At 40.7% G+C, this 24,218-nt stretch overlaps 2 protein-coding genes across 16 annotated transcripts in view; one reads left to right on the top strand and one right to left on the bottom strand.

The window, feature by feature from the left end:
* The window catches only part of HDDC2 (HD domain containing 2), a 77,353-nt gene that overhangs the window by 10,269 nt on the left and 42,866 nt on the right, over positions 1-24,218 (top strand). For 5 of the 10 annotated variants that reach the window (XR_004248841.2, XR_004248839.2, XR_009212482.1 and 2 more), the window contains exon 5: positions 13,817-13,955. Coding sequence is in view for 4 of the 10 variants with exons in the window: in XM_032158252.2 (XP_032014143.1) it covers positions 13,817-13,955 (139 nt within the window). In the remaining 6 variants the exon portion in view is untranslated. Of the gene's footprint in view, positions 1-13,816; positions 13,956-14,428; positions 14,624-14,806; positions 15,167-19,900; positions 21,519-23,186; positions 23,248-24,218 lie in introns of those variants that run through there. The other 5 variants (XR_009212484.1, XR_004248844.2, XR_009212485.1 and 2 more) reach the window with 5 other exon arrangements.
* TPD52L1 (TPD52 like 1) overlaps positions 21,748-24,218 on the bottom strand; it is a 107,286-nt gene continuing 104,815 nt past the window's right edge. For 5 of the 6 annotated variants that reach the window (XM_032158294.2, XM_032158304.2, XM_032158346.2 and 2 more), the window contains one exon: positions 21,748-22,412. In XM_032158294.2, coding sequence (XP_032014185.1) covers positions 22,284-22,412 — 129 coding nt within the window. In that variant the 3' untranslated portion in view covers positions 21,748-22,283. The remainder of the gene's footprint in view (positions 22,413-24,218) is intronic. The other variant, XM_032158338.2, reaches the window with a different exon arrangement.

Below are 24,218 nucleotides of genomic sequence, written 5' to 3'. Positions count from 1 at the left end.
CTCACTTCCTAGCTGCTGCAGAAATTTCTCCTGATGGATACAAATTTTGTATCTCTCCAAGTTCCCCATTTCCCTCGCCACCCCAACTCCTGACACTTGACTCACAGCCCTGGAGTTCTTGCTGCTTTGCCCACACCCACCCATGTTTGGTCCTTGAAAAGAACATGGACTTGGGGATAGTTGAGAGCTGGGATTGAATCCCACCTCTCCACTTTGAGGTTCTGTGACCTCGGCACATTTCCCTCGCTGAGTCTGTTGCTCATCCGTGAGACCCCGGAGGGTCGTTAGGGTTGGATGAGGTCAAGGTGAAGTGCCACAAAGATGCCTGGCATGGAATAGGGCTCCACCAGTGCTCACTCCCTTCCCAGTGCTGCTGACAGCGAAGGGAGGTTAGGCTGGAAGGAAAGGGCAGGTTCAGCTGTTTTTTCCCATTGCTTCCCACTTCTTCTGTTGTCTTTCATTTACAAAGGGAAAAAACAATTCCCCTTTCCAATTACAGTTTCTCTCTTCCAGCCAGTCCACAATGGCCCTTCCTTGCTTGAGCCCTAAGCCTCCCCTTATTCATGGATAGCCTTCCCTCCCACTCTCACTTTTCACATTTTCTTCAAAGTCCATATTCATCCTCCTCTCTGAGAGCTTGATCTTCCACCTTCCCTTTCTACACGCTCAGGCCCCTTCCTGCTTTGCCTCTGCCAAAGCTGGCAGAGTTTCCTGTCTTACTGCCTCATGTGCTGGGTCAGGTTGTCCCTTGTCTTAGGAGTGAGAGGGGAAGTGCCCAAGGTTGAAACCCCACACAACTCCTTCTCCTAGAAATGCCACGTAATGCTCAGATTCTGTATGGCACTGTCATTTTCTGTCGTTTGGGTTGATGGTGGGATGAAATAGCCATTTTAAGTCATTCAGCTGTGGTGTAGAGACCAGAGCCTTGCAGCCAGAGAGACCTGAGTTTGGATTCCAGCTCCTGTTTACACACCCATGTGTGAGTTACTTGACTCTATTTAACCACATTTTCTCCTCTAGAAAATGAGAATCATACAGGTTCCCACACCCTTATCCCCAGTTATGAAATTCAAAAACCTCAGAGGACCAGTTTTTAGGAAATTTGACCTGACCTGAACTCATTAGGCAGCAAATCTTACCTGAACCAACGTGAGGCTATTTAGAGTCCTCATCCATCTCTTTTGGTGTGGAAATAGGTATGCTTTGATGCAAAAATCTTCATCCAGCAACTGAGTGCTGTCCCAGACCTCACTAGAGGCATGACTTAGTGTACACCATATGTACCATATTATTTTTCTAAAATAAGAAAATGCTGAAAGCTGAAAGCTCTGGCCCCAGGGTTTAAGATGAGAGATTGTAGGCCTTTAATACCTATCTCGTTGAATAATCATGAAAATTAAACCTGGCAAAGTATGTGTAGTATCTAGCTTGGAGCCTGGCTCAGACAATACTTGTTACTACTAGGTATAGCAGGGTTTCTTTAGAAAAGTGCGCCTCATCTCAAAGTATATACTTTCAAATGAACTTTCAGAACACTCCTTATATGTTGGGAAATAATGGAGTGGAGTTAGGTTGCATCTCATTCATAAAAGAAGAAACAATAGCACCTCATGTATTGTCGCCTAAGGGGGAAACACTCTAGTATTAATAATTTGAAAAACTTCTAAAATAATTTGTACCTTTGTGCCTAATTATTGTAAACATGGTGGCAGTTATCTATTAAATTATTTTCTTAGCCATCAGTAACTGGCGAAAAACTTTACTGCAAAATTTACTATAGTATCTTCCAAAGAGAAATGCTACAAAAGCTATTTAGAACGGCTTTGAATTTGAACAAATATAAAACACAGAGAATTAAAACACTTGATAACCCCTAAACAGGTAACAATTTTACTATCTTATAAATGTCATTGGTTGAATTAATGAAGCCTGATAAAGATTTCTCTCCAAAAGCAAAAGGAGGATTCTTCCTTGCCTCTTTCTAGCTTTTGGTTATTGCAGTCCTTGGTTCGCAGACACATCACTCTAGTCTCTTCCCTATAGTCACATGGTATTGGCCCTATGTCAGAACCCATGTCCAAATTTCCCTCTATTGAATAAGGTCCACTCTTATCCAGTAAGACCACGTCTTAACTTGATCACTTCTGTCGAGACCCTATTTCCAAATAAGGTCACATTCACAGGTCACATTTATAGGTTGTAGGTAGACATAAATTTTTCAACATAGTATTCAACACAGTACAAGTTTCTGTAATAATTTATGCATTTTATACTTCATGTCTAATGTTAGTACATAAGCTTCAGACTTCCAAGGTCCAAATAGTGGCTCCCCTGTTTACTAGCTGTGAGATCTTGAGCAATTTACTTAATCTCTCTGTGCCTCAATTTCCTCATCTGTAAAATGGCCGTCATTATAGGGGTGTAGGAATTAAAGTAATTAATATACATAAAGCAATGAGGATACTGCTGGCACATAGTAAGCTCTGTTTTTCTCTGTCTCCAGTCCATGTATCGTGGTTTTTGGTTTAAGAAAGTAGGGTCATTCTGTACTCATTGAGCTTAGAATAGCACTAGTTACATAGAAAATGACAGTTGATCGGTTTTTGAAATGCTAATTACAACTATTTATCACTTTAAAATATTTCTCAGCCCAGAGGATCACATCTATTTGTAGCCATTAACATCCTTGATTATAATTTATCTTTTATCATAGAAGGTGAAATCATGTTTCACCCAGCCAAGAAAAAACATTTTTATTTTATTTTTCTGAAAGTATCACAGAAAGATGTCTACTCTACCACCTGCATTTTGCCTTAAAGAAAGTCCTTTTGAGCCCCAAGGCATGAGGGGAGCCTCTCCCGCATGTGAAATGCCTAGCACACCCCACCGTCCTTGGATTGTTTCTAATCCCAAGTTTTCTCTCCACATTGTCAGAAGTTCAGTCAATTGGAGATAGTTAGGTTAACAAGTACCCTTTTAAAAATGTCTGCCCCCAATTCATTCTTCAAAGTACAGGTGGGGCTTGATGTAGAGCAGCATAAGGACCCCAGGACCCTGGAGGGAGAGTCACTAGGAGGTCGGAGAGGGGAAGATGCAAAAGATAAACTTCCAAGAGATCAGCACTTCACTCAGGACCAACCTTTTCCCCAGGAAGGAGAAGGAAACATTTAATCTTCCTGTTTTCCTTTCCTCTGCCTATTTAGTCCTCCATTTTCAGGACCTAGGATTTGAATCTCCGTCCTGCTTGGACTCCTTGTCCCTCTGTTGCTTTTTGAAACCCCAATCTGAGTCATTTGGTCATGTGTCCTCTCCTGTCCTACCAGAAGGCTGCGAAACACTGATTCAGAGACTCTGTGCCTTGGGGACTGGGGTCACAGCCGCCCTGGCCACCAGGCTCTGCAGAGCCTCAGGTCTGCCAGCAGCCCATCAGTGGGCCTCAGGTCACCTCCCTGCCTCTCTCCCCCTCCCCTGTCTCTGCCCCACATCAGCTGTTCAGCCCTCTTCACTTCTCCCCTGATTTTATAGCAAGTATTCTTGCCTCTTCCTTCTTTGAGAACATAGACGCTGTCGGATAGGAAGTTTTCCAGCTTTTTAGACGCCTTGTGAATATGTCCACCGACGCTATTTCGGAATAGTTTTCCCTGAATGCCACATTTCCCTACTTCTCTTCACAACTCAACAGGTGAGAAGTTAGCTGCACTCCCCGACTCTGCTTCCTCACAGCCACCATGCTGTGACTGACAGGCCCACCTGGCACTGCACTTGCTAAGGTCACAGCCGGCCTTCATGTGGGTGTGGCTGGATCCGGCAACCCTGCTCTGCCTGTGTGCTGCCTGACACTGTGGGGGCATGAGGTGTTGCCACTCCCCTGCTGAAAACCTCATCCCTCAGGTCGTGACATCGCCCTCTCCTGGTTTTCTCTGTGCCTTTCTGGCTGTTTCTTTTTTCAAAGGTTCCCCTCCTTCAACCTACATCTTCAGAACCTGTGTCCTCCTCTAGGGGCCATGTCCTTGGCCTTCTTTTCTGTCCACACGCCTCCTGTGCTTCAGCAATCATGTGCTGATTGCTCCATACATTCTCCTGAAAAACCTTCCTTCTAAGTCCCAGACACATAAATCCAGCAGACTCCTGAGCAGTTCCGCCTAATCGTCCACAGGAACCTCAACTCAACAGCCTCATGCCTGTGCCTGTTCTCTTCTGCCATTTTTATTATTTTTAAAGCCTTTTATTGAGAAATAAAATACTCAAAACCATGCAAAAGCCCAAGAGTAGCATAATAAGTTATTAGAAAGATAACTTTCTTCTAACGACAACTCAGGTAAAGATTTAGAACTTTTTCATTCACCCGAGAAGCCCTTCTCTTTGCCCTGATCCAAACACCCTCCCCCAACAAAAGTAACCACTACCCTGATTTTCACAGACATCACTAGAATGTCTTTAAGGTTTAATCACTTAACTATTCATTTCTAGATATTTTAGTTTAATCATGCTCACTTTTTTTTAAAGCTTAGTGTCTTTTAAATCTCCTTTAATCTACAGTCTCCCCCTCCATTTCTTTCTTTTTCTTATAATTTACCTGTTGAATCCAGACCATTTGACCTATAGAGTTTCCCATAGTTTCCCAGTTGCACACTTGTGGTGCAGGTCACATTCCTCTGTTCTCTTATTTTATACAGATTGGCAGCTGGATCCACAGGCTAGATCAGACTCAGGTTGGAACCTTTTGGCAAAACTATGGGGGCATATTGGGTTCTTCTGTCATGCACCACATAATGACTAGTTTTTCTTCATGCTTACATCCCTTAATACTTTGGGGCTTCAGAATGGTAATATTCTAATATTCTATTTTTGTTTTTATTTATTAGCTGAAATAATTTTGTGCTTCACGCTCATCTACTCTGATTACAGTTCATATAGGAAAAGGGGAATAAATATGCTTCTTCGGCAGACAGCAGAAATGACAGGGCATTCCAGCTTCATCTTGAGCATGTTCCACCCTGACCTCCTGTTTTGTTTTTTGTTTGTTTATTTTAAAATAGAAAATGGTATTTCAAGACCACATAATGAGCATTATACCTGGTCATTGCACATATAATACCTTGTGAGTTCATACTGATGTTTTCAATTCAAATTTAGTACTACAGAGTTTTTACTTAACCACTTCTCTATTATGGTGCATATCCTTTTTTTCCACAACAGGAATCCTGGCTGTAGAGTACAGAAAGGATGCTAGCATTAGAATGTTTTATAAATACTCATTTACTTTATCCCTCTTTACACATGAACCAGTTTCAGAATGACAGTTGTATACACCGCCATCATTAATTCTGATTACTGAAAACAATGTTAAAAATGGTTTTGCCTGTACTATCCCTGAGTCATCCTATTGTTTTAAATAGTTGGACTATATCTACATTGTTAAAACATTTCACCATTACACACTATAACCTTTTCCTTTTTAACTGCATTTAGTTTTACTTCTACAAGTAACCATATAGTTATGTTCATCACCAGTCCTTATGGCAATTTCTCAAGAGTTTTGTTTTTCTGAGACTTGTTGCCTAGTAGATTCCTCATGAAAGGCTCACGGAACAGTATTCCTTCTTCTTGCATGTTATTAATAGTTTCTCTGTGTTCTTTATACTTGAAAGTCAGTTTCACTGCATGTAAAATCCTTACTCCCAGTTTCTTTTCTTGAATATCTTAAATCAGATTATTTATATCAAAATAGAAGTAACAGATTGAAGATTTAAGGTCCCGGGATCCTTATACTGCTCTACATCAAGCCGCAACTGTACTTTGAGGGACAGATAGGCAGAGACATTTTAAAAAGGTACTTGTTAAGCCAACTGTATGTCTAGTTGACTGGACTTCTGACAATATGGAGAAGCTGTCGAAGTCTGATCATAATTTTATTTTCCTTAAATGCCAGATACTCTTTTTATATAGGTGTCCAAAGGATTTTTTTTTTCTTGTAAGTCTGGTAATTTTATTAGAATGTATCTTCATGTTGCTCATTCTGGGTTAATATCCCTAGGTATTTAGCATGCATTTTCAATATATACTTTGAAATTTTTTTTAAAAATTTAATTTTAAGGTTTTCTTGAAGTATAGTTTTTCTTTCGCTTTGCTTTTCTTTTTGCTGGGACTCTCCTGTATCTGTGTGTTGGTTCTTCTTTGCCTGTCTTCACTATTTATCACCTTATCTCAAACCCTTTATATCATCTTCCTTTCTGTTCAACTTTTAAACTTTTCCTCCTTTTCCATTTCTATTTCTCTTAAGGCATTATTTATCATATTTAATTACCCTTGTGTTCCTTATTGCTTAGTTTCTGAAACAACCTTTTATCTTACATTTCGCTGTTTTTATGTTGTTGTTCTATGTCTTGTATCATTTTCTTTTCTTTTTTTTTAATACTTTAAGTTCTGGGATACATGTGTAGAACGTGCAGGTTTGTTACCTAGGTATACATGTGGCATGGTGGTTTCCTGCACCCATCAACCTGTCATCTACATTAGGTATTTCTCCTAATGCTAACCCTCCCCTTGCCCCCCAACCCCCGACAGGCCCCAGTGTGTGATGTTCCCCTCCCTGTGCCATATGTTCTCATTGTTCCACTCCCACTTATGAGTGAGAACATATGGTGGTTGGTTTTCTGTTCCTGTGTTAGTTTGCTGAGAATGACAGTTTCCAGCTTCATCCATGTCCCTGCAAAGGACATGAACTCATTCTTTTTTATGCGTTCATAGTATTCCATGGTGTATATGTACCACATTTTCTTTTTCCAGTCTAACATTGATGGGCATTTGGGTTGGTTTCAAGTCTTTGCTATTGTGAATAGTGCCCCATTAAACATACATGTGCATGTGTCTTTATAGTAGAATGATTTATAATCCTTTGGGCATATACCCAGTGATGGGATGGCTGGGTCAAATGGTATTTCTAGTTCTAGATCCTTGAGGAATCGCCACATTGTCTTCCACAGTGGTTGAACTAATTTACACTCCCACCAACAGTGTAGAAGCATTCCTATTTCTCCACATCCTCTCCAGCATCTTTTGTTTCCTGACTTTTTAATGATTGCCATTCTAACTGGCGTGAGATGGTATCTCATTGTGGTTTTGATTTGCATTTCTCTAATGACCAGTGATGATGAGCTTTTTTTCATATGTTTGTTGGTCACATAAATGTCTTCTTTTGAAAAGTGTCTGTTCATATCCTTTGCCCACTTTTTGATGGGGTTGTTTGTTTTTTTCTTGTAAATTTGTTTAAGTTCCTGGTAGATTCTGGATATTACCCCTTTGTCAGATGGATAGATTGCAGAAGTTTTCTCCCATTCTGTAGGTTGCCTGTTCACTCTGATGATAGTTTCTTTTAGTTTCTTTTGCTGTGCAGAAGCTCTTTAGTTTAATTAGATCCCATTTATCAATTTTGGCTTTTGTTGCAATTGCTTTTGGTGTTTCAGTCATGAAGTCTTTGCCTATGCCTATGTCCTGAATGGTATTGCCTAGGTTTTCTTCTAGGGTTTTTATGGTTTTAGGTCTTACATTTAAATCTTTAATCTATCTTGAGTTAATTTTTGTATAAGGTGTAAGGAAAGGGTCCAGTTTCAGTTTTCTGCATATGACTAGCCAGTTTTCCCATTTATTAAATAGGGAATCCTTTCCCCATTGCTTGTTTTTGTCAGGTTTGTCAAAGATCAGATGGTTGTAAGTGTGTGTGTTGTTATTTCTGAGGCCTCTGTTCTCTTCCATTGGTCTATATATCTGTTTTGGTACCAGTACCATGCTGTTTTGGTTACCATAGAATCGTAGTGTAGTTTGAAGTCAGGTAGTGTGATGCTTCCAGTTTTGTTCTTTTTGCTTAGGATTGTGTTGGCTATGTGGGCTCTTTTTTGGTTCCATATGAAATTTAAAGTAGTTTTTTCCTAATTCTGTGGAGAAAGTCAATGGTAGCTTAATAGAAATAGCATTGAATATATAAATTACTTTGGGCAGTATGGCCATTTTCACGATATTGATTCTTCCTATCCATGAGCATGGAATGTTTTTCCATTTGTTTGTGTCCTCTTATTTCCTTGAGCAGTGGTTTGTAGTTCTCTTTGAAGAGGTCCTTCACATTCCTTGTAAGTTGTATTCCTAGGTATCTTATTCTCTTTCTAGCAGTTGTGAATGAGAGTTTGCTCATGATTTGGCTTTCTGTTTGTCTATTATTGGTGTATAGGAATGCTTGTGATTTTTACACATTGATTTTGTATCCTGAGACTTTGCTGAAGTTGCTTATCACCTTAAGGAGTTTTGGGGCTGAGACAATGGGGTTTTCTAAATATACAATCATGACATCTGCAAACAGAGGTAATTTGACGTCCTGTCTTCCTATTTGAATACTCTTTATTTCTTTCTCTTGCCTGATTGCCCTGGCCAGAACTTCCAATAATATGTTGAATAGGAGTGGTGAGAGAGGGCATCCTTGTCTTGTGCCGGTTTTTCAAAGGGAATGATTCCAGCTTTTGCCCATTCAGTATGATACTGGCTGTGGGTTTGTCATAAATGGCTCTTATTATTTTGAGATATGTTCTATCAATACCAGTTTATTGAGAGTCTTTAGCATGAAGAGGTGTTGAATTTTATCAAAGGCCTTTTCTGTATCTGTTGAGGTAATCATGTGATTTTTGTCATTGGTTCTGTTTGTGTGATGGATTATGTTTATTGATTTGCGTATGTTGAACCAGCCTTGCATCCCAAAGATGAAGCCTATATTTAGGATAGTTAGCTCTTCTTGTTGCATTCATCCCTTTACCATTATGTAATGCCCTTCTTTGTCTTTTTTTTACATTTGTTGGTTTAAAGTCTGTTTTATCAGAGACTAGGATTGCAACCCTGTTTTTTTTGCTTTCCATTTGCTTGGTAAATCTTCCTCCATCCCTTTATTTTGAGCCTATGTGTGTCTTTGCACATAATATGGGTCTCTTGAATACGGCACACTAATGGGTCTTGACTCTTTATCCAATTTGCCAGTCTGTGCCTCTTAATTGGGGCATTTAGCCCATTTACATTTAAGGTTAGTATTGTTATGTGTGAATTTGATCCTGTCATTATGATGCTAGCTGGTCATTTTGCCCATTAGTTGATGCAGTTTCTTTATAGTGTCGATGGTCTTTGCATTTTGGTTTGTTTTCACAGTGGCTGGTATTGGTTTTTCTTTCCATGTTTAGTGCTTCCTTCAGGAGCTCTTATAAGGCAGGCCTGGTGGTGACAGAATCCCTCAGCATTTGCTTCTATGTAAAGGATTTTATTTCTCCTTCACTTATGAAGCTTAGTTTGGCTGGTTATGAAATTCTGAGTTGAAAATCTTTTCTTTTTCCTTTTTTTTTTTTTGAGATGGAGTCTCGCTGTTATTGGCCCTGGCTGGAGTGCAATGGCACAATCTCGGCTGACTGCAACCTCCGCCTCCCGGGTTCCAGCAATTCTCCTGCCTTAACCTCCTGAGTAGCTGAGATTATAGGCGCCCGCCACCGTGCCTGCCTAATTTTTGTATTTTTAGTAGAGACAGGGTTTCACCATGTTGGCCAGGCTGGTCTCGAACTCCTGACCTCAGATGATCTGCCCGCCTGGGCCTCCCAAAGTGCTAGGATTACAGGCGTGAGCCACCGTGCCCGGCCCTTTTTTAAAGAATGTTGAGTATTGGCCCCCACTCTCTTCTGGCTTGTAGGATTTCTGTAGAGAGATCTGCTGTTAGTCTGATGGGCTTCCCTTTGTGGGTAACCCGACCTTTCTCTCTGGTTGCCCTTAACATTTTTTCCTCCATTTCAACCTTGGTGAATCTGCTGATTATGTCTCTTGGGGTTGCTCTTCTTGAGGAGTATTTTTGTGGTGTTCTCTGTATTTCCTGAATTTGAATGTTGGCCTATCTTGCTAGGTTGGGGAAGTTCTCCTGGATAATATCCTGAAGTGTGTTTACCAACTTGGTTCCATTCTCCCTGTCACTTTTTGGTACACCAATCAAACATTTGGTCTTTTCACATAGTCCCAAAGATTGCTGCCTGTTCCTTCCTCTAGAAGCTTCGTCCCAGAGGGGCACCCCCTAGATGCTGGCTGGAGCTCTCCTGTATGAGGTGTCTGTCGACCCCTGCTGGGAGGCGTCTCCCAGTCAGGAAGCATGGAGGTCAGGGACCCACTTGAGAGAGTCTGTCCCTTAGCAGAGCTTGAGCACTGTGGTAGGAGATCTGCTGCTGTCTTCAGAGCCAGCAGGCAGGACATTTAAGTCTGCTGAAGCTGCACCCACAGCCGCCCCTTCCCCCAGGTGCTCTGTCCCAAGGAGATGGGAGTTTTATCTATAAGCCCCTGACTAGGGCTACAGCCTTTCTTTCAGAGATGCTCTGCCCAGAGAGGAGGAATTTGAGAGGTAGTCTTGCTACAGCGGCTTTGCAGCGATGTGGTGGGCTCCACCCAGTTGGAACTTCCAGCAGCTTTGTTTACACTCAACCCTCAGAAATGGTGGACGCCCCTCCCCCTACCAAGCTCCAGTGTCCCAGGTTGACTTCACACTGCGGTGCTGGCAGCGAGAATTTCAAGCCAGTGGATCTTAGCTTGCTGGGCTCTGTGGAGGTGGGATCCACTGATCAAGACCACTTGGCTTCCTGGCTTCAGCACCCTTTCTGGAGGAGTGAACAGTTATTTCTTGCTGGCATTCCAGGTGCCACTGGGGTACGAAAAAAAAAACTCCTGTAGCTAGCTCAGTGTCTGCCCAAATGGCTGCCCAGTTTTGTGCTTGAAACCCAGGGCCCTTGTGGTGTAGGCACCCAAGGGAATCCCCTGGTCTGTGGGTTGCGAAGACTGTGGGAAAAGTGCGGTATCTGGGCTGGAATGCACCCTTCCTCACAGCACAGTCCCTCATGGCTTCCATTGGCTAGGGGAGGGAGTTCCCTGACCCCTTGCGCTTCCTGGGTGAGGCAACGCCTCATCCTGCTTCGGCTCGCCCTCCGTGGGCTATACCCACTGTCTAACCAGTCCCAGTGAGATGAACCGGGTACCCCAGTTGGAAATGCAGAAATCACCCACTTTCTGCCTTGGTCTTGCTGGGAGCTGCAGACCAGAGCTGTTCCTATTCGGCCATCTTGCCTGGGAATCTCATCTTGTATCATTTTCTTAATGTCTTTTATCTCTTTTTGAAATATAGATTCAAGTTCTCTTTTTAAAATGTAATTATCTTTTTGATATGTCTTTTTGACACAAATTGCCTGTGAGATGTTATTTTGCTTTTTATTCTTTTTATCTTATGAGATAGCTGTATAGGATCTGACCTTTGTGCTTTTCTGTTGCTTATTTTGATTGGCAATTAGTTTTACTGAACTTTGAAAGGAAATTTGGTTCAAATTGCTCTTTTTCTTTGTTTTTTTTTTAATTTTTATTTATTTTTGAATTGACAAAAATTGTTTATGGCTCACAACATGACATTTTGAAATATATAAATGTTGTGGAATGGCTAATCCAGCTAATTAACAGATGCATTACCTCACATACTATATTTTGTGGTGAGAACAAGTTGCATTTTTAACTTCACAGAGCTGCTTCTGCTTTTGTTGTTGTTGTGTTTTTTTAAACGTAGCATTAAAAAAATATGGTGGCTTGCTTTTAGAGATGTCCTCCTGGCTTCGTTCCCCTTCCCCATTTTTATCTGGGTCTTTTCTTCATCTGTGTTATCTGTATCCCACTCAATTTTGATTTTCTTCCTAGCAGTTTCTCCTCATGTCGGCCCTCTCCTGGAAAGGAGCCCCAGCAGGTCAGATTGGAAAATTCAGTAGGGCTGGGCTGTCTTTGATGTAAGCTCCTTGTGCTCATCCACTATTGGAGTGGGCAAGATCCCTCCCAGTGTCAATTACCATTCTTAAAATGTGAAATTTCTAGAGAATACCTGTTGGCCCTTTTGAGATTCTCCTATTCTCAGGTCCATCAGACATTAATCCTCTCTTACTCCCATGCTGATGGCATGCAGGACTTATGGCTGGAGGTGGTTTGTCCCTACTTGCACATATTTGCACTTGATGGGAATGTCATGTCTCCCAGTTTTTGTTTGGGTTTTGCTGTTTCTTTGCTGTGTCAGGTCTTGTCTGTTTCTTCTCTTTTGCTCACTATTTATCATGAACCTAGTTACTCAAACCAGAAAGTAGGCAGTCATTTTCAGTTTTCCTTCTCATTTACTTTTATATTTTACTTCACTTTTTTATCCTTAATATTTCTTAAATCCTACCACTTCTTTCCATTTTCACTGCTACTGTCTTAGACCAGATTGCTATAACATCTCTGCTAGTGCTACAAAGTCTTAGAATCTGATTTCTCTGCTTCCAATCTAGATATTATCCACCTGTAGTTAGAGGGACCTTTCTGAAATGCAAATCTGAACCTAACTCTTCCTGACATTGAGAGCTACTTGCAATAATTTCTCCAAATGCCGTGCATTCTTCTTACCCCTAGAGTTCTGTCTGTAGTAGTATTTTGTGTGCTTTGCCTTTTTATTGGAGAATGCCTATATCATTATTTTTTGAGGGAAAATTTCAATAATTTATATTTCTTTTAAGAGAAATCTGTAAGTTCATGAGAATTTGTAATAAGATGTATTTCCTAATGCTCTTTAAATATTTTTCTCACTTTCAACAGAAAAAAAATTTCTAGACTGCTATGCTTGGAGTATTCCATTTCCTTTTGTGAAATCATGAACTTGAATTTATTAAACATAAATATGTAACTGTGAATGTGAATAAACAAATAAAATGAAATTATTTTTAAGTGCCTTTGAGATAAAGCAAAGTGTATTTGGTTCCATATTTAAATGATTCCCCTGTACAGTTCTCAGCTTTATCAAATCCAAGTAGCTGCCTTTATAAGAATAAGCATGTAATAAAAACTAAGAAACCTTTAATTGACTCATATCACATCACCCTGCCAAGAAACCATGACAGGTTTATCATCTGAACACATCTGGGGTAGAATTACAAACAAGAACTTGACAGAGAAGCCAGTTGGGAGCACTTTGGTCTTAATAGAAGAATGAATCTATATAGTATTAATTGGGACTTGTGATTGGGTGGTATGCATCATTCTATAAGAAGCAGACCTCCTGGAGCTTCTTGTTCGAAGTCTGCACTCCAGAGGGGGGGACCAGTGGGAAGGGAAAGGTAAAAAAACTGTTCCCCCACCACATTCACCACCTCCCACCTGTAACACATGCACACACCAGTGCATGTAAAATCCTCAGATCTTGGCTGTATCCTCAATAGTCTTAACCCAGAGGGACTTAATTAAATCTACTCTATGTGGAAAGTAAGCACAGAGATTCCCAGGTAAAGTGGTAACCAAAAGTAAATGATAAAGCTAGAAATTCACTTACAAATGACAAGGAAACCTGACATGAAATGGAGAGAGAAATACAAGTTTGAGAGGCATAAGATGAAATATCAGCTTGAAGTTAAAAATATCTAAACTACCTAGGTAAAGAACAACTATCTTAAAATGAAGACAGGGTATTAAACAGGAAGAAAAGATCTTGAAAGTACCTAAGATGAACATACGAGAAATCCATGGCTTCGAGTAGAATACTTAGAATGGAGAGCACATCTTTCTTGTATAGAGTCCTGGTGTTAGGCTGTGAAATTACAGGAGAAGCATCTCTGAAGGGTTTCTAAACAGTAGAGAAATGGGGCCGATACAGAATGTACTTGTAGCTGTCACTTTGGTTTCAGGTACCAGAGTCAGAATTTTCCCGGGATACCCTATTATGCAGCGCTAATCATGCTGCTTTAATTGTCCCTTTACTTAGGAGTACGAGACCCAATCTAGTGCAGAAGCCAAATTTGTGAAGCAGCTAGACCAATGTGAGATGATTCTTCAAGCATCTGAATATGAAAACCTTGAACACAAACCTGGGAGACTGCAAGACTTCTATGATTCCACGGCAGGTAGTCAACACCATTTTTAACAAGAGTCCGTTTTAGTTTGGCTTACTCAGTGTAGTAACAAATGTTAACATTAGGGAAATCCACTGTTGGTACCCTCATCTGACCCTTCCATGTGGAGCATCTAAAAAGAAAGGGAAGGAAACATTCGGGTAAGAGGCTGAGGATAGGAAGTAAATGGAATAGAGTTTAATGTGGAATAATCAGTAAGCAGCAACAGACACAGGCAAGAAAAGACTGTGAGAGAAGAGATGTTGGGTTGAACAGTCCCCCGTGCTAGCCGTCATGGACCTACGATAGCTTAGAGCTTGGTTGCTACCAAAGCAGCAATCTGGGGAGGTCTGAGGAGCAGGGATGACAGCACACATCAGCCAATTGAAGTGTAGAGGTGTTTACAAGAGAGACACCTGCATCCTTGTTTACATCCTGAGCTGGCCTAGCCCCTCTGATCTTCCTCCTTGTCTTTTCATATATAGGTGCTTCATTCTCCTTAATTGCAGGTTTGGAACAGGCAGAGATTGTCTTCAGCTTTCTGGGCTCTCACACCTGAGTTTTCCCATAGTTCCTGGTAGAGGCACTCAGGAGCCTGGTGAAGTTTCCCCTAGCTCTGCCTAATTGATGATTCCTTGCCTGAGTCTCATCCTTATTAGTTGCACCTGGGGTGACACCGCGTAAGTGCCAAGTGGTCCCCTTCGGCCCCTTCCCAGGACCTGGAATCTCCTTCTGCTTTGGAGTGAAGTGTGGGTCAGATCACAGACTAGAGCCCCCAGTGAACCCTGGGATCAAGCTGGGGAAATGAGTATACTCTCTTGTCAATATGGGAACATAGTTTTCCCTGTTCTTTTGCTTTGCAGGAAAATTCAATCACCCTGAGATAGTCCAGCTTGTTTCTGAACTTGAGGCAGAAAGAAACGCTAACATAGCTGCAGCTGCCAGTGAGCCACACTCCTGAGACTCTCTAAATTGCTGCACTCCTGTAACAAACATTAGTTTTCCATTTCATTGTATTGTGTTTTGCCATTGTTAGTCTGTTGATTTCCCTAGACGTGAGTCTGTTTGTTTTCAATTGTCTGGACTTCAGGAAGAAATGTGATATAACTTGGGCACTAAAAGAAGCCACAGAACAGGAAGCAGTCATGAAAGTGCCATGGATGAAGACTGGAGGGGGCAGTGCCTGTTTATGAACTAACTAAATAAATATTAAACACTTAAAACTTTGGAGTATTTATTGGAGATTTAAAATCATCTTATTCTGACAATTACCGATATCCCCAAAGGCCAGATTCATTGAACAATAGAAAATTTCATTATGATTGCTTTTAAGAACAGATTCTTCTGCTGATTTAGTGATAAGAATCCAGAAAAGAACATGTAATACTAATGTATTCTCTCCCCAGGTGAAATTGCTGCCTTATTCAGATTCACTCTCTTGAGCCAGATTTTGAATTTCACTGCAGACTGCTTCAGACTCCTAATCATAGGGTTGTAAACCTACTAATAGGCTCTGCCCCTCTTCCCAATACTTTTTGTCATTTAGAGATATAAACTGGGGCATATAAAAATGCAGCTTGTATTCTCGATATATTTTTCCTTGTCTGGCTTATAAATCTTGAGACCTTTATTGTAAGAGCATGTATCATCAGGTGAGAAATATAAATAGGAACTGGGGTCATTGAGCCTTAGGTAGGGAATATATCAACCCGATTTCTTCCTCTCTTCTCCCTTTTATAGGATAAATAATCCACCCTGTCTGCCTTTACATTGAATAGTGCAAAAAGGAATACGATTTCTGCAAACCTGCCCAATATTTTGGTGTGGAGCAATGATGCTTGTCCCTTTAATTCAAATGTCACTTTCCATCTGAAGGCCTTTGAGGCTGGCATGGTGAAAATTCTAGGCAGCGTTTCTTTGGAAACTCTTGGCAGTATCCATGGATACCCAATCTGCAGGAAGCAAGGTGCATGATCTTTTCAGAAGCAACACACATACGTATGTGTAGTTGCTCTGTATCAAAAAGAAGAAAGAGGGTAAAAGTCCATTACTAGATATATGGTTAGTAGGAAAACAACTCCATCTATTAGGATTGTGGAGTTTTTCCCTTGGCATGAAAACATCCACACAAAATAACCCCAGATAAAGTTCAAGTATTTATAACCAGAGGTGTTCTGTGGCCCCGCAGTTTTATTTTCAATGTTTTGTCTACCATAATTTTCATAAATAGCTAACAAAACAGTTCACAGAGAGACTTTGGAAACTTCTACTGGGTTAAACTTTATAACTAGTCACTTACTTAACCATTATCTCAGTTCATCATCTACCTATGAAATGGGAGTTTTCAATTAGTCCTAAACCTTCCTAAGGAAATACATCTTTTAAAGAAAGAAAGAAAAAATAGTGTTATAAATAAAACATTTGATAAGAAAATAACAAAATGAAGATCAACAAAATAACAGCTCCTGAGCCTACCAGCAATGTCTATAAATATTTGAGCATTGTTACTCAAAAATGTTTTCACTTAGAAGATAACTGCCACTTGCCTAGAATTTGTCTTCTGAATGATAACCCTATAATTACAATGGAGAGTAAATCATTATTCATGGTTTGAACTCAAGAAAAAAGAATTATTTGTTGCTGTTTGTCAGATTCTAGGCCAAACTGAGGTCTAAGGGGAGTCGGTGGGCTGGTGGCAGGTAGCTGGAAAAACTTTAGGAATCATAGGCAGTTTTGACATGGCCTTATTCTCTCTCTGGGTGTGAGCCATATGTATAGTATCAGCAGGGTAGTTAAACCCTTTACAGACAATAATGGATCCCAGCCAAGCACAGGCTCATGTGAATGGTCACCTAATGTGCCTCACATGGTATGGTTACATAATGTGTAGAGTTGTGTGCCTGCACTGAAGCATGAACCATCTACCACTGCCCAGGTTTCCACCAGAGCCCATCTGAGCAGTACAGCTGCCACTGGGTACCACAGCCCATGTTCTGGCCACATGGCTGACCTGGAATCAGCAGGGACCAAAGGCTCACTCACCTCATGATCCTGCTTACAGCACCAATTGTCAGGTTCTAGCCCAAGCTGAGGTCCGAGGGGAGTCGGTGGGCAGGTGGTGGGTAGCTGGAAAAACACTCTAGGAATCATAGGCAGTTTTGACATGGCTTTGTTCTTTCTCTGGATGTGAGCTATATGTACAGCATCAGCAGGGTAGTCGTACCTTTTACAGACAATAGTGGCTCCAAGCCAAGCACAAGCTCATGTGAGTGGTCACCTAATGTGCCTCATGTGGCAGGGTTACATAATGTGCAGAGTTGTGTGCCTGCACTCCAAACCTGCTGAGTCATGGTTCGCCAGAAGGCCACCTTGGCCTACTCCTGACTAAAGCACAACGATTTCCCTTACACTCTACCCCCTAGGCCAAGGGGAGTCTTTCAGGTAGGGATACATGCCCATAGGGCAGAGCCCTGGATCCATAATCCACAACAATACAGAGAGCAACAGCTCACTACTGGGATCCCAGCTATACTAGTTATGACTTTTAGGGCCCAGCATAGGCCAGAGCCCAGGGATGCCCGCCATCTCTGCAGGGGGTCATCAGTAAGGCTCTCAACCACTTTAATTTCCCATGAAACCCCTTGCAGAGCTGCTGTTATGTTCTGCCAATTGTCAGGGATAAAGGTATAACATCATGTTCCTAAAAGGATACAGGTGCCTCCTTGGGCAGCAGTTAGTATGTCTAAGGCCATTCAGTTTTGCAACACCACGTCAGCTTACTCCTGACTAAAGCGCAGCCATTTTCCCTACACTGTTTTCCCCTTATGGATTGGTATTTTACCAGCTATTACATAATTCTCAATGCCCTTGTATTTGAAAAATGTTGATTCACCTCAAAGCCTTGTGGTGGTGATACATGCTCTGGGGTAAATGACTGATGAAGTGCTTTGTAAAAAAAGCATCTCTGTACTCAGCATTTTCATTTAAGCAATTTGTCAGTCTTCACACTCAAAGGTGAAATGGGATGATTTCTGTGAAAGACTTGATTTTGTTAGTTTTGGTTTGCTTTAATTTATATATATATATATATGGATGGATATATGTATTATATATATTATATATATAATGTGTGTGTACATGAATATATCCTCTGGTGTGAACTGAAGGTCAAGCAGAAATGTAGCATAAAGAATTTTACCATGCTTAGAAGTTATCAAAAGTAGCCATAAGATTTTGCCAAATATTGTTATAGTTTGAAATTACATTTGAATGCCAGGTTTGAAGAAGTTGTTTCACATTTCATATTAAGTCACTTTTCAAACTTACCACCATCTTCCTTTATGACACTACTTCCACTCAAATTGAATACTAAGTGAAAGGAGGACGATGGGGTTGATGTTCAACAACTTTCAAGCTTACACGTAATTTTGGAACAATGAACAGTGACAGAAGAGCCATGTAGATCCCTGGGTTCCCTCTACACTGGCCACTGTGAATGGCATGGCATATCATGAAGATACGTCCTAAAGCATGCAGTTTGTTCTGTTTGCTATGGTTCAAGAACAGATTTCTAACAAAATGTGTAATTTAGAGTAAGATATGCAGATTGCATTGCTAAAATGACTTGCCAATGGTTGTAATCTTTTTTTGAGACAGGGTCTCTCCTCTCTGTCACCCAGGATGGAAGGCAGTGGCATGATCTTGGCTCACTGCAGCCTCGGCTTCCCTGGTTCAAGAGATTCTCCCACCTCAGCCTCCCAAGTAGCTGGGATTACAGGGATGTGCCATCACGCATGGCTAATTTTTGCATTTTTAGTAGAGACGGGGTTTCACCATGTTGGCCAGGCTGGTCTCGAACTCCTGACCTCAGTTGATCCACCCACCTTGGCCTCCCAAAGTTCTGGGATTACAGGCATGAGCCACCATGCCCAGCCAATAGTTGTAATCTTTATGTGATGTGAGTTGTGAGATAAAGTAGCATTGTAAATTTACAAATATGTTCATCATAGCAACTGTATTTAAAATGTGGTAAATGGTGAAATTTCAGAATGGCTTAATTTTTTTAAAAGCTAGTTTGTTTTGTAATCGCAATTACATCAGAATTTTTGATAATTGAAAGAATTGACGCTTGAACAACTCGGGGGTTAGGCCTGCACAGTCAAAAATCCGATTCTAGGATGGGAGTGGTGGCTCACGCCTGTAATCCCAACACTTTGGGAGGCCAAGGCAGGTGGATCACGAGGTCAGGAGTTCAAGACCAGCCTGGCCAAGATGGTAAAATCCTGTCTCTACTAAAAATATAAAAATTTGCCATGCATGGTGGTAGGTGCCTGTAATCCCAGCTACTCGGGAGGCTGAGGCAGAGAACTGCTTGAACCCAGGAGGCAGAGGTTGCAGTGAGCCAAGATTGCACCACTGCACTCCAGCCTGGGCAACAGGGTGAGACTCAGTCTCAAAAAAATAAATCAATAAATAAAACAAAAATCTGATTCTAACTTTGGACACCCCCCAAACCTAACTACCAACAGCTACTGTTGACCATAAGCCTTACTGATAACATAAATGGTCAATTAACACATATTTTTATGCTATATGCATTACATGTGGTATTCTTACAATAAAGTAAGCTCTGGAAACAAAATGTTAAAAAAAAACAACAGAGATAATATATGTACTATTCATTAAGTGGAAGCAGATGATCATAAAGGTCTTTATCCTCATTGTCTTCATGTTGAGTAGGCTGCAGAAGGGGAGGGGCTGGTATCACTGTTTCAGGGGTGGCAGAGGCAGAAGAAAATCTGCACATAAGTGGACCCTCACAGTTCAAACTCCTGTTGTTCAAGAGTCAACTGTACATTTTCTGTGGAGGTATCCTTTCATACACACATGATGTTGACCTGAAGTCATTTTGGTTTGTTATTAAAAGGTTATGTCCATTGTGTGCAATTACTTTTTAGGACTTGTGAAACACTTTAAACTACTGCTTGTGAACTGAGCCGCACTAGATGTAATTGAGAGGCTCAGCTATCAGTCGCATCAGGATGAGCTTGCACACCCATGGTGAGGGAGAACCAGGCAGCTCTTAGTGATGCTCCTGAAGCGAAGAGTAGGCTCACTGACTAAACGAGGTAAGACTGCCCACCTACTGACAAGTGTTTGATTCATCTAATCTGAGTTATTCACACACATTTTATGACAAAAAGAAAAAATGCTACTTATGCCATGGCCATTATGAATATCACTTCTAGGTCAGAGTGAATAATGAAAAGCTTTTAGATGAATAGAGATGATGTGCATAAGATTCTTACCAAACTAATGAAATCGGAATTTTGATGAATGGAATAAAATAGCTAAAATGTGTTGGAAGCTGTAAGATATTACCACTAAGTTTTCTTGATTGTTTTTCTATCCAGTTCTAATATTGTGTTTTCAGATTATAAGGCTGAGACTATTGTGCGCAGAAATTGGTTGGTGAATGGAGATATTTGTTTAAAGTACCATAACTTTATCTAATACAATGTGGTGTGCTGAATATGGTAAAAAAGAAGGTGGCAGGGAGTTTTCACAAGCTGGCCACTTCACGGTCAACAGGCAGCTATAGATTGGGCACAGAGACTGAGTACCTGTGTGCTGTGGTGGGCGAGCCAGCATGGCCTGAGAACCAGCTGGGCAGGGTTGGTTTCCTCCCTCTACTTCAACCAACAGGCTGGAAGCACAAGTAAGGGAGAATGCCAGCATCCCTGCTAGTGAGCCTTCTTTGTCTACATTTGTCCACTCTGGTCAAGTTTACAGCCCCATTCCCTCTGCTAAGATTCCAGGCCTCAGAGATGATGTTGTCCTGAACCACCTTGATTTTCAGTTAGGTGTACAGATTGTACAGATTGTCACGCTCCATTAATTTGAGTAGAATTTTTCAGATGTGCTTTACTTCAAAATGTCGTATATATCACTTCTATTTAATAAACACAAAAAATGAACAATTAGCATGCTAACAAATACGTATATATTATATGGGCTTTTTAAATAGTGATTCTTTTTTTAGGTTGGATGTCTATTCAGTGTGCATGTTACAAATATATCTTAAGGCTATATCCCTGCTACCTAATAACAAATATATGTTCCCATTTAGAAAAAGAAAAGAGATACATATGATATGGAAGATAAAAGTTAGTGCAGAAATCTGAGTGGATTGATAAATACCAGTTATTTTCATACATGTGAACAATTTACAAATTGAAAGGTGTTGCAGAACGCTGCTTTTCCCACTTTCTAGCTATCTCTTTTTTGGATATCCTTTATCTGACTAACTACTACTCTATGTAGATTGGAGGCAATTTTAAAATTGGAGATTATTTTAACATCCTAGGATAGCTGAGGTAATATTTATTTTCATATCCTCTCTCATGTTCACCAAATTAGCAGTAAAAGTTGACTACTTATTATTTTTGGAGACAATGTCTCACTCTGTCACCCAGGCTGGAGTAGTGCAGTGGTTTAATCATAGCTCACTGCAGTTTCAAACTCCTAGGCTCACGTAATCCTCCTGCCTCAGCCTCTAGAGTAGCTGGGACTACAGGCAAGCAACACTATGTGTGGCTAATTTTTTTCTTTTTTTGTAAAGACAGGGTCTGTGTTGCCCAGGCTGATCTTTAACTCCTGGCCTCAAGCAACCCTCTCACCTTGGCATCCAAAAGAGTTGGGATTACAGGTGTGAGCCACTGCACCTGGCTAAAAGTTGATTTAAAATTGCATCTGTAAAATCATAACTAGCAACTTTTAAGACAAAGAAATTAAGAATTCAAAGTCATTAAAATCAATTCTTTTAATTGCTGAAATTAACATACATAATTGATGTAGGTGAGAGAGATCACAAGTAGTCGGATGAAATTTATAGTAAATCATCCTATTGCTGGAGACAGTCATGAAGAGCTCCATCCTGTTGATCTGCTGAACTGAAAGGGACTGTTCATTCAGTCTTCAAGGACATGCACATCATAAAGGAGGCCAAGCAAAAATCAAAGCAAACAATAGCTACATGTTTGGAAAAATATACATCGAATTACACAGACAAGAGTTATGACCAGTTGTGTACCTGCTCAAGTGGGAACATTTTAAAATGTGACAGTCATCTATGAATACTGAAATGTGATGGTCAAGTGGTCCATCATCAACACAAATACAAATGGAAATCATTAAACTTTCTGGAGGGCCATTTGAATAACAATGTCAAGGCCTGGGTTTTTCCCAGCGGGATTTTGGTCTTCTTATCTGAATAAGCACAGGCAGAGATGGGCTGGGTAGTGGCCGGTTTCTGGATGCAGCCGCACGCTGGCGCTGGACTTAGCACTGCAGCTCCTCCTCCTTGGTCCGCCGGGAGCCTCCCGCCAAGCTCTGGGCACTGGCATGGGCCGTGGAGCTGAGGACCTCCTCAAAACTGCCTCCATTAGGATTCGTCCCGCCTACTTTCGTCTGAAATGAGCAGATCCACAAAAATGCCGTTAGTTGTTACTATCATTTTTGTAATGTTTTTATAAGAATACCAAAAGCTGGATTACTTTCAAATTCAGAAATACTTTCTATCTTTAGAGACAAAAGAATGTACAGAAGTTTGTTTCCTTTAGCAGAGTGCCAGAATGTTATTCATACTTGGGTGCTGGGATAGGATTCCAAACTTTAATTTTGCACAGTTTTAGCAACCCTCTCTTTATCTCTTCTATATCTAAAATTTTAATTCCTTCAGGCGCATAATCGGATCCATGGACTTGGAACACCTATCCCCACTCACCCAGAGAACTGATCTAATCAAAATGGAATTAGATTTTTTATTAATCCCTCCAATTTTACAAATGTATAAACATCCTTACATGACCTAAACTTAGATTTTTCTACTTGGGAGTTAGCAGGGCAAACTGGATTTCTGACAAATGTCTTTTGAAAAGTCAGAGTGGCTCAATGGAAAATGATTTCTGGTTTCTGCTTTGAAAGTTGAAGATGGATCAAGTCTTAATCACTAGTGATTTCACATCATCTTAGGCAATTGCCTTTTGATATGGTTTGGCTGTGTCCTCACCCAAATCTCATCTTGAATTGTAGTTCCTGTAGTCCTCATAATCCTACCAGGGAGGAACCTGGTAGGAGGTAATTGAATCATGGGGGCAGTGACCTCCATGCTGTTCTCGTGATAGTGAGTGGGTTCTCACAAGATCTGATGCTTTTACAAGGAGCTTTCCCCCTTTTGTTCAGCACTTCTCCTTCCTGCCACCGTGTGAAGAAGGACATGTTTACTGCCCCTTCTGCCATGACTGTAAGTTTCCTGAGGTCCCCTCAGCCCTGTGGAACTGTGAGTCAATTAAATCTCTTTCCTTTTTAAATTACCCAGTCTCAGGTATTTCTTCACAGCAGCGTGAAATGGAATTAATACACCCTTACAGTAGGAATATTCCTTACAATGCAGTTATGATGCTTTACGAGGCTTTTTTCTTGTGTATTTGTTATTGACTAACAATAGAAACACGAAGGAATTAACTTACAATTTAAAAATAAGGCTAAGTATTTTGAAAAATTCCTTATTAAAACTGCTAAAAATTCCTTATTAAAACTGGCTTCCTAATCTCTCATAATACAAAAAGAAAAAAAACATGTAATGCAACTTGCCCTTTTTTTTTTTTATTTAAGGTTTTGGTCCAGGCCATGTAATGTATTTATCAAAAAGTAGATGCATTAAAAATATGGTCTGCTTGACATGATGCAAAATGCTTAGTGCAAGTCTTATTAAGTCACATTGGCCTTCCCTCCCATTGTTTTTCATAATGTAGAAAAAACACTTTGAAGGAAAAAAAGATATAGAATAGATAATGTTGCTATTGCCAAACTGAGGTTGATGCCTCACTGTCACCAAAGTGATCACCCGCAGACATCAGCAACACCGGGGAGTGTGTCCGTGCTGCCTGGCCTGCCCTTTTAAAAACGTAACCAGGGTTCAAAAGCAGTTCCATCATTACAAAACACACTTCTCTCCAATTGTCACTAAAATCTCTCTCTGCCTCTTAAATTTATTTATTTAATTGAATTTTTGTACTCTGCTTGGTGTCAGAAAACTCAACCTGTAGAGGGCCAGACAGTAAATACTTTAGGCTTGGGAACCACATTTTCGCTCTCACAGATACTCAAATCAGTTCTTGTAGGAAGTAGCCACAGCCAATACCTAAGTGAATGAGCATGGCTTCCCTTCCCCTTCCCCTTTCTCTTCTCTTTTTTTCTTTCTTTCTTTCTCTT

Source organism: Hylobates moloch, unplaced genomic scaffold (assembly GCF_009828535.3).
Source record: "Hylobates moloch isolate HMO894 unplaced genomic scaffold, HMol_V3 SCAFFOLD_2, whole genome shotgun sequence".
In the NCBI taxonomy this organism is placed as follows: domain Eukaryota; kingdom Metazoa; phylum Chordata; class Mammalia; order Primates; family Hylobatidae; genus Hylobates; species Hylobates moloch.
This window is presented reverse-complemented; position numbering and strand designations above follow the sequence as displayed.